At 31.2% G+C, this 11,021-nt stretch overlaps 2 protein-coding genes across 2 annotated transcripts; one reads left to right on the top strand and one right to left on the bottom strand.

The window, feature by feature from the left end:
• Window positions 1-7,102: 7,102 nt before the first annotated feature.
• LOC120148714 (ethylene-responsive transcription factor ERF096-like) lies at window positions 7,103-7,553 on the top strand. The gene has a single exon (XM_039161776.1). The coding sequence runs from the start codon at window positions 7,143-7,145 to the stop codon at window positions 7,551-7,553; it is 411 nt and encodes a 136-aa protein (XP_039017707.1). The 5' UTR covers window positions 7,103-7,142.
• A 2,679-nt stretch (window positions 7,554-10,232) lies between these two features.
• On the bottom strand, window positions 10,233-10,747 carry LOC120148611 (ethylene-responsive transcription factor ERF098-like). Its single transcript, XM_039161710.1, has one exon. It carries the CDS (start codon window positions 10,683-10,685, stop codon window positions 10,233-10,235), a length of 453 nt encoding a protein of 150 aa, XP_039017641.1. The 5' UTR covers window positions 10,686-10,747.
• Between the last annotated feature and the right edge of the window lie 274 nt (window positions 10,748-11,021).

Below are 11,021 nucleotides of genomic sequence, written 5' to 3'. Positions count from 1 at the left end.
AGGTGTCACATTGACTTTTCAAACTTTGACACTTAAGAAAAACATGGAAATTTTAAACTTTCATTAAAACCAAATACATTAATTCACATAAAAGAGACCACAAAATACAAAATCGATCAGAGCATTCGTAATTAACCACTTATTACATGTCAACACTCTATACACAACCAAAATACCTACTTTGTCAATTACTTCTGATCTGATCTTTTAGTAGTGATGTTTTCCTTGCCGCCTCTATTACTGCTCCTCTTGATTCTTGGTGCCTACGTGTAAATCACTTACACGCTAAGTCATAGACTTAGTGAGGCATAATATATATATATATATATATATATATATATATATATATATAATAATGCATTCATGAACATGCATTCTTACCATCTGATCATGACATCTTTATTTGTATACATCTATTTCACTATAACATATATGATGATAACATGCACATATAAATCATATATTCTTATGCTAATTCCACTTTAACTTATCTTTGAATTGCCCATGTACATTATGGAGAACAAAGGTATGTGAGTACATAGAGGTTGTGCACTATGCTGTCACCATAGCTCGTATAATTCCCTCAAAGATCACTGAATATTTGTCCCAAATGACCATTGATTGTTCCGAAGAACCACTATGTCCCGAAGGACCACTGATAATCCCTCGACTCTTGGCATGCCAATTATACCTAAAGCTCTCATATTAAATAACATGGGCTTAATTATAAATACATTTCTCATTTCATATCTCTTTCATCACTGTCCATGTAAACACATAAGTCACTTTATATGATCATTTTCATTATTTCACATATCTGGAAGAATTCTCTGATAATGACATTCATTCATATAATACCATGTTAATCATGAATGAAAAATGCATGAAATCACTATAACGTTAACACATATATATGTATGCATGTGCATGAATATAAAATCATAAATTCAATGATAAGAGATAGACTTATCGCAAGTCTTGTCTCAATTCCATTTCATATACGATATGCACTCACCTTGGCCTTGCTTATTTTGACTTGATCCTAATCCTTTGTTTGTTCCGGAACGAAATTACGTTCTATATCTACATAGTAATATATTGATACTTATCAGTATACTAATTAATATATTCTAAAATATCACTCCTTAGGCTAAAAAGAAAGTTATTTTCATCTTTTAATGAAGGTATGCATCGATGCACTACACCATATATCGATGCATCCCTTGACGGGTGCATCGATGCACAATCTATGCATCGGTACATAAATCCCATTCGATGTTTGTATTTTAAGGGGGTGCATCGATGCACTACTTGTGCATCGATACACTAATGACATTCGATGTTTTTATTTTAAAGAAGTGCATCGATACACTTCATGTGAATCGATGCACATTGAACAATTTTTGGGTTTTTACCCTTGATGCATCGATACACATTGAATGTGCATCGATGCACATAGCCCAGAAATGTTATTTTAACACGAAAATCTCTTCATAATCTTCTCAACACTTCATATTTTCCCTATTTTTATATCCTTAACTTGCATATACCTACTTAAACTAATTAATACCCATTCAATGCTTCTTAAACTTAAAAATTCAATCCTCCACATAGATTTTAAGAATCTCCCTCAATTTCCAACATGTTCTAAATCTAATTTTAACACTTTATATGTCTTAATTAAGTCGATGACAAGTCAAATTCAATCTTCGATTTCAAATATGAACTCTATTTCAAAATTCCATTCAAGAAATCCTTGTCTTTAATTCTTCCAACACCCTTCATCTTGTTGTTTTAAAGCAAATTAAGTTTTCCTTAAGCTTAATTAGCATCTAAGGATCAAAACAAAACTTAAATTTCAGCAAACAATTAACTCATGAAAAATCTCACCTTTGTTTTGTCCTCTTCACGTTTAGGAGAAAAGAAGAGAAGAAGAGAACTCTTGAACCTTGTTTTTCTTTCTTCTCTTCCACGTGGAGCTAATATATAAATCCCTTCTTTAATTATTTTTCCTTTCAAAAGACCATTCTATCATTCTATTCTTTCTTCTTTGCAATTTAACCCTATACCAAATTACAATACTATTCAATTATTCTGTATTAGTCATCAAATTCTGAATTTTTACAATTTAATCACTAACCCGATATTGAGGATGTTACATGACTCGTCAGGCAAAGTCAGTTGAGAGAATTTTGCTCAAGAAAGTTTAGGTGGTGAGCGACTTAGTAGGTCATAGCCAGAAAGCTCCAGAGACTACTAGGCCATCTCAACTACCAGCCAAGTAGGTCTAGGCCCTCTAGAGTTCAAGGAGACCGCCATCATGGTCGTCTAGAGGGGAAACTTAGAGATTGGACTGTGGAGGTATATATGATTATCGCAGGAAACCCTTATCGTTGGCTTCCGAATCTAGCACCGATAGATCAGAGAGGCACCCCAAAGAGTGTTATTGAGCGACTGGAGGTTTCTTTAGCTGCGGGTCCTTAGACCATGTAACACCCTATACCTGATTACTAAGGTTAACCTGGGTACCTGAGTGTACATTAGATTCCAACCATGTTTGACATAACAAAAACCCTAAACATGTATATTATACAGAAATAATTTAAATTTAAATCAAGTATCGTGAAATACATGACAATAACCAACAAGAATATCAATCACAATATTTACATGATATAATATCGTAAGATAAACATCATTCACAATGTATGGGTAATTTGGACATTTTGCACCACATGCTTGTACAAGTCAACTTCTCATTTTTAAAGTTACCAATATTCATTATTAATCACTAATTAGTGGCATGCAAATTTTCAGGTTAATCGGATGTCAAATAGGGACCCAATTGCATATGCCCAAATTAGGAACTAAAATGAAAGCAATTCAAAATATGAAAATAAACAAAAAATATGAAATTTAAGATTTCAATATAAAATTATTATCATTATATAGTCATAGAACAACTTTAAACGAAATCCGAGCTGAAACCGAGCTTTAATTGCAAAATCATGTTTCTAGACCAAATTAAATACATTTTAAGGTTTAGGGACCATCCAAGGACTTATTGAACTCTTTAGACCCTTAATTAATGCAATTTTACCAATTTTCATCGAGCAAACAACAAAGGGATCGATCTTTTTTCACAGGGGATTGATCATTTACAAAATAGTAAGTTTGGGATCGATCATTTGGGGAAGAGATCGATCATTTGCTTTAAGGGATCGATACTTTTGAGCAAATGATGGATCTTTTTTTATGAAAAATGCATACAATTCATATTAATGTACATGAACATGCATCCAATAGGTCATGCAATTTCTCCTAGGGTCTACGAACATGCTTGAACACCCTTAAACCACTTAGAACATGTCGTAATACATATGTAATGTGCTTCTTAACATCATTTAACATAACATACAAATATTTAGCATCCAAAGTCAAATATTGCATATAAAGTTAACTTAAATGCAAGTCACTTAACCATTTTGTGCATTATTAATCATTTCATGCTTTCTAAGAGTCTCACATATTATGTCATCCTACTATAACTTGTCTAGGTGATCAAAAATATGTATTTAAGGCATAAATCATACTTTGACAAACTTAGTTCTTAAAATTTTCATGGCGTTCTCCTTATTATTAAACTAAGAACTCTGAAAAAGACTGTTGACAAAATAATACAATTTCTAATGCAATAAGTATTTCAATTAAATGGTGTTCACAATTTCAAAAATATCTTAATCGTTTTAGTGTTCAAATATGTCATTTTCTTTGAATATAAAACTATGAAAGTATCTTTCATGTGAAATTATTTTCTTAATTTCCTCAAATCTATAACTTTTTAAGTTTCATAGAAGTGAGTTATGTACCCAAACAATATATTCTCATTTCTATTCAAACCACGTGTGTTTTAAAAAATGTGCCACCGTATCTGGCAGATGATTCTCCTCTATCACCACCACCACCATCGTATGCAGCCCAGTCACCGATGACGTTCTTTTCATAATTTTTGCAGTTCTCATCAAGTGGTGGGGTTGTTCATCATACACCTCAACATTTGTTATTCCATGGAGGTCCTTCTTCGACATCGACTCCGATCCAACAAGATAAAGCTAATTTCAATGAAGATGATGAGACTGAAGAGGAAGAGCAATCTATACAAAGAAATCTTGTTCAAAAATAAACAACCACGTATTGTGGAACACTTTCAGGAAGAAGACATCACTAGTTTTTATATTAACATAGGCATGTTTTTAACTATATATTATATTTTTGTATATTTAGTTTTTATGTTTAATATTATGTTTTTAATTGAATATTATGTTTTAATGTTATGTTTTTATATTAATGTTTAATGTTATCTAGTTAACATATTAAGAAATGACCATCTAACTCAGTTGGTAGAGCACAAGGTTCTAATCCTTGAGGTCGTGGGATCGAGTCCCACGGAGAGAATTTCATAATTCAGAGGTCTCTTACGAAAGCTGCTCTCAACTTGGTGTTGAGGGTAGCCTACTATCTTACCCTCCCCCTTACCCCATACATATGGAAAAAAGGGACAGTCATTTTTTTTAGTTTTTATGTTTTTATATTATGTTTGTTTTTTTATATTATGTTTAGTTGAATATCATATTTTTTTATATTTAGTTTCAACGTTTAATGTTATGTTTTTTAGGTTTAATGTTATTTAATTGAATATTATATGTTTTAGGTGAGGACTGTGTTGGATGAAGACTACCTCAATGCTGGTTACTAGATAGTTTTATAGTTATTCATTTGTTACCAATATATATATATACACACTATTAAAAATTGAAAAAAAATAATAAGCGATAAAATAATAAATTATAAATTATTAAAAATATGTATGTTTGTGTTTTATTCACTTTTGATCACTGATTTCAAAATATATAAGATATGATCACCTTCGTTCTTATTTAATTAAGATGTGGTCACTATGAATTAATTGCCTTTAAATATATTAGTATAATCACATATTTGGTCCCTATTATTTATATATTCTCTTAATGTAGTCGTACTTTTAATAAATTAAAATAAATTTAATCCTCCAATCGAATAATGCCACTATCATTGGTACCATGTGTCGTGTCACGTGTCACCATTCGGTTGGAAGACTAACTTTATTTTAATTTATTGTATTTTATCTTAATTTAACAAAGCAAAGCAAATTATTGGAAAATAAATATATTAAATTAAAATAAATTAAAATAAAGTTAGTCATCCAACCAAATGATGATATGTGGCACGACACATGACACCAGTGACATGTGACATCATTCAATTGGAGGATTAAATTTATTAAAAGTATGACTAAATTGAGAGAATGTGTAAATAACATGGATCGAATGTGTGATTATACTAAAATATCATGTCACTTAATATGTTAACTATTAGCGGCAGTTAACCCGTGGTGGCCATATCTTTAATAAATAAAAACAAAATTGATCATATCTTAATTAAATAAAAATGAAAATATGATTGTATGATAATGAAATAATATTTAGTTTGTGTGCATGTATAGCATAAAAGTATATGAAATCTTTAGTGATAATTGACATATATATGAAAATAAAAGTATATTACTCTTATTAATTTAACTATATGAATATGATTGATTTATTTTTGTGCTTATATGTTACAAGTATATATTATGTATAATATATACTTTTTTTAATATTTTATGTTTTTTAATAATTTATCATTTTAGAACTTATTATATTTTTTAATTTTGTTTTTAATATATATATATATATATATTAATTTTTTGGTAATTTAATTTTTATTTTTATTATTTTATATTTAGTTTTTTTTAAATATTTGTATATTTTAAATTTGAAATAATTTTTATTTTTTAAAATTAAATAAGCTTCTGGACTTTAAAAATTCAATTTGGCCCTCAAATATAACAAAAGATCCAATCTAACCTATCCACCATGTCATAAACCGTTGTGGACTGTCACATTAGCATTGTGAACTACTATGTCAACATCATAACGATCAACGATGGAAAACAATAGTTAAAGGCTACATTAAGTTCGTTTTCTGAATTAGAGGGTCATATTGGGTGCAAAAATAATTTAATGGCCATACTGATTTTTCTTTAAAAGAACTAGGACTTTAGATATATTTTTATCATCAACTTAACAACCATAAGTGTGATGAATAGTGAATGGAGTTCAAGGGACTCAATTAATTGTAATTTTAACAATAGAGACTCAATTGATTCATAATTGAAAAATAAGAATTCGCTTTATTTTTAGATTACAAATAGAGGGGGTCAAATGTACATTTAAATAAAAAAATAAATAAGTTTTAAAAACTAAAATTAATAAATAAAGTTTTGAAAGCCAATATAGGTTTAACTACTTAAACTCGATAAAAACCATCACACGTGTAATGAAATGACATAAAGCCAACAAATATTTCATTTATGTTATTCAACTCATCCCTATGACCCTAACATATATTGTAAAGGGTAAAGTACATTATTAATATCTAAACTATTATTTTATTCTATTTTAGTATTCAACTTTTTTAAAATTTTATCTGATATTTAATTTATGTTTTAATTTATTACCCGTCATTAAAAAATTAATATAATTAGTGACATTTTTTTATTTTTTTTAATAATGATATGACATCACCTGAAATGACACGTCAATATCACTGTTAAGTTATTAATTACGGACAGCAAAATAAAACTTGAATTAAATATTAGATATGATTTAAAAAATAAAGTTTAATTATCAAAATAGAATATAAATAATAATTTAGGTATTGAAAGTGTAATTTACCCTATTATAAACTATAAAATAAGAATAAAAGTTACGGAAAAGTGAAACTTTTGAAAAGGAAAAGATGGTAAAAACACCATAGCCATCGCCTTGACCATCCAGATACATTGGACGGAAAACTAAGTGTCAAACAAAGTTATTGTTCAGCAACTGCCAACAATTCTCAGCCATGTGTTTAATTTTAAGAACCCAAACCCAAAATGGGTACTTTCTTCTCTTTCCTTCCTTTTTATCCGTATAAAATGCTATATTTCCAGTTTTCCACTCATCTCTCCCATGCAAAAAAGGAGGGTTTTCAGTACATGTTAACGTGCTTTAGTTTTGGCCATGGAGGGTAGTTGTAATGGCAAGGAGCGCGGAGGAGAGACAACTCGATACCGAGGAGTACGACGGCGGCCTTGGGGGAAATTTGCGGCGGAGATTCGTGACTCGAACAGGCACGGTGCTCGTGTTTGGTTGGGCACTTTTAACACGGCCGAGGAGGCTGCTCGAGCTTATGATAGAGCGGCGTATGCCATGAGAGGCCACTTAGCAATTCTCAACTTCCCGGAGGAGTATCCCATGGGTAATGGGGGTTCTACTTATGCTTATTATGCTTCTTCCCACGTTGGTTCTTCTTATTCTTCTTCGTCGTCGTCGATGGGAAGAGACAAACAGGTTTTCGAAATTGAGTATTTTGATGATAAATTGCTTGAAGAACTTCTCGAAAATGAAGAGACAAACAGCAAGAAAATGTGAAAGGGTAAACACATCAATCACTTATTGAAATAATGCTATGTAATTTACAAATGTGGCTCTTTTAAACGCCACTATATAGAACCACTTTGCAGTGTTTTTATGGGAGAAACGCTGATAATATACGAAGAATCATTGCTTTACTATTACTATTAGTTTGTTCTTATAAACATATCATTTAATACCATAAATTATGTTGAAATCATTAATAAACTCTTTTACAGCAACTCAAAAAGATGGATTTTGATATTACTGCTGTATGAAATTCACGAATAAAGGTACGCATTGTTGTTTGCTTTCTTCCCTTTGTAACACGTTAAACACTTCTTCCAATGCAGGAAATGGCATTATACCTATCTCCAACACGTCTATTAATCAATTCATTCCACTAAGTTCAGCAAATATTTCATTTTCAAAGTCCCGTACCAAATGAATCCACTAATGAATGGACCGAGAGAACAGTTAGGACAGTTACCCTCTGAAAATAGAATAAAAGATCGATACAAAGTAGATCGAGAATCCATACATGAAAGTAGGGATTGCATTTTTCAATTGTGATGTCCCTTTCGGATATGGGGATTAGGCCTTTGTCAGCTCAGTAGTTTTCACGTTGTGGTATCCGATTGCTCGATTTATGCTTACAGCCTTATCTAATAGGTAAAACTTTGTGTTGGAATCGTTTGTTGACTCCTTACTCATGAGGCTTTAGCTTGGTCTTAATTAGACCTCTTGCTTTCGAGAATCAAAAATGAATAACCCTTTCTACGCAAAGTCTTTTCTAAACCAAGACACCATCACGTGTAACCATCACCATTTGTATTCTTTGTGTCAGATCTCTTTAGATTTGTTTTTTGTTGCAAGCCAAAGGTGAACACTTAATCTTTTGGGGGCATTTTATTGGTAAAGTCTATGAGCATTTCACTGTGTCCAAGACTGAGAATAAAGATCCTTCAACTAGGATTATATGGGAAAAGCAACTTTTATCAAATTAAAGCGCTTAACAAGATTATATTTCGACAGTTTATTTTGTAATCTGTCCACAATAAGATTCTAAAAAGACAATACAAGTCTTTCCATTTCAGAGATCAGCTGCTCTTGAGACAAATAGACAATGCAATCCGAGAAGTATATTATTTGGAGATAAAATGAATAGTTCCTTACATATGTATACCACCATTTACTTTAGCATAAATCTTTTATCAAGAATAAGCGTAGCTGATATAAATTCATATATTTAAAGAATTAAGCTTCATATATAGCCATATCCAAGCATATCGAATGCAATATAAAATATGAATGTCTTAAAAGTTAATATTTTTAACAAATATAAAATAAGAATAAACTACACCATTAGTCTCATAATTTTAGATACTAACGCGTTTTGATCATTAAACTATATAAAAAAAAACTAATTTTGCTTCTAAATTTCTATTTTTTTCGTTTTTTGTTGTTGTTAAGTCATTAATATCACGATGACATTATCTTCTCAGTAAATCATCCAGAATCCATGAAAAATCATCTAACTATTTGACCCTTAATGCTTTAATCTCATCCATTGATCGTTTGATAGGACTATTTTGGGGTGTGTTGTTTGCTTTTTTAGAATAATACTTCTCATAGTTTGGATTTTCGAATGAACATTCCAATCCCTCAAATTTAAAAAAATCCTAAACTAAAAAAAATAATAAATTTTTAGATTAATTTTGTGAGTTTTAAGAACATTTTGGGGGAAACTAAATTGATTAAGTGATTAAATGGTAAAAAAATTGTTATTCCTTGAGGTCGCGGGTTTGAGCACTAGAAATGTCATGGGTGTGAACGTTCAATGTCAAATGGTAGAGAATTATCTTTGAACAGAAAACAGAAGAAACCTTAAGCGCTAATAAGAAAATAATGGGATTGAGAAAAAAAAAATAGTCACATTAATACTAAGATATCACATCATTCGATTGTTAATGATTTATCATCCCAATGACTAAAAATCAATTCAGAAAATCTAATGACAAAATATAGTTTAGTGATTAAAATAAAAACAAACCCTAAAATTTAATGATTAATGGTATAGTTTAACCTAAAATTAATACCATAGACATTGCTCCCACAACTAATGTAAAACTTCAAATTTCAGCAAAAGCAAGAATAAAAGTGTAGTCAAGAAAGGATCTTAAATTTCTTAAAATTAGCAATCTCTTTGAAACCTCAAATTTAGACACCTCTTTCATAAACCTTGCAATTCTATAGCTTTAATTGCTGTGGCTTAATGAGTTGACCATGATCTCATACCCCTCTGCAAATTTCATGCAATAACAGTTAACAAGCAATTAAGAAGGGAAATTGATGTAGGAATCCAAAATCACTTTCTCAATTTTTTTGCAGAAAAAAATGAAGAGAGTGTGAAGCCAAAATAGCTCGAGACCATATAGTGTATTGTAATAGCAACTGCATTTGCTCTAACTTCAATAAATCCATAGCTGCTTAGTATAATAGATCTGCAACTACTAGCCTCTTTCAAGAACTGACAAAAGTGGGATAAAAACATTTATGAAAAAGTGATTGAACATATATTAATTTACCATAATCATGGGGCAGAAATTCGTAAGCTTAGTAGTTTACTTGAAACTGGGGGGAAATGAAAGAGAACTCAAAGCAAAACCAAAGTGTAGAGAACCTTATTAAGAGCTTTCAATCTTTCCATTTCTTCTTCTTAATCTTCTCCTCTTCAGCTTCAAGTAGCTCCTCCAACACCCTGTCGTCCAAATACTCAAACTCGAAAACGGGCTTTTGCTGTCCACCGGACGACGAACTTCCTTTGTCAAAGCTCTTATTGATACCAACAGACGATGGAGGAGGAGGAGGATACGGATATGGATTTAGAGATGATGACCCCGCCACGAGTAGAGGATAGTACTCATGGGGGAAGTTCAAAATAGCCATATGACCTCGCATATTGAACGCGGCTCGATCGTAAGCTCGAGCAGCTTCCTCCGCTGTATCGAATGTCCCCAGCCATAACCGTGCACCTTGCTTTGAAGGGTCTCGAATCTCAGATGCATATTTTCCCCATGGCCTTCTCCTCACTCCTCTATATTTTACTTCTTTTGCTTCCTCTTTCTTGCTTTTATTTGGATCGTCCATGGCACTTTCCCTAATTCACGTTAACCCTAAAAATGGACTTTTAGTTGATTTTAGGTTTCAAATATGATAGTAGGTTTACAAGCACGGCTTCTAATGTGTAAGTTCCATTAATTGGTAAAGTTATTTATAGTAGAGAAAATGATCTCATCCGTGATTCCATAAATGAAACAAGGTATGACAAATATGCTGTAAGACATATTTTAATATAAATAAATGGTGAATTTTTTATGCAGCCAAGCCGGATCTCACACATGTAAACCTGAAGAATATGGTTTGACCACGAAGCTTCTTACCAGTACTGGCTGATTACAAAAGTTCAAATTGTATTCGAAGTTA

This window comes from Hibiscus syriacus, unplaced genomic scaffold, assembly GCF_006381635.1.
Source record: "Hibiscus syriacus cultivar Baekdansim isolate YM2019G1 unplaced genomic scaffold, ASM638163v2 tig00000218_pilon, whole genome shotgun sequence".
Lineage (NCBI taxonomy): Eukaryota > Viridiplantae > Streptophyta > Magnoliopsida > Malvales > Malvaceae > Hibiscus > Hibiscus syriacus.
This window is presented reverse-complemented; position numbering and strand designations above follow the sequence as displayed.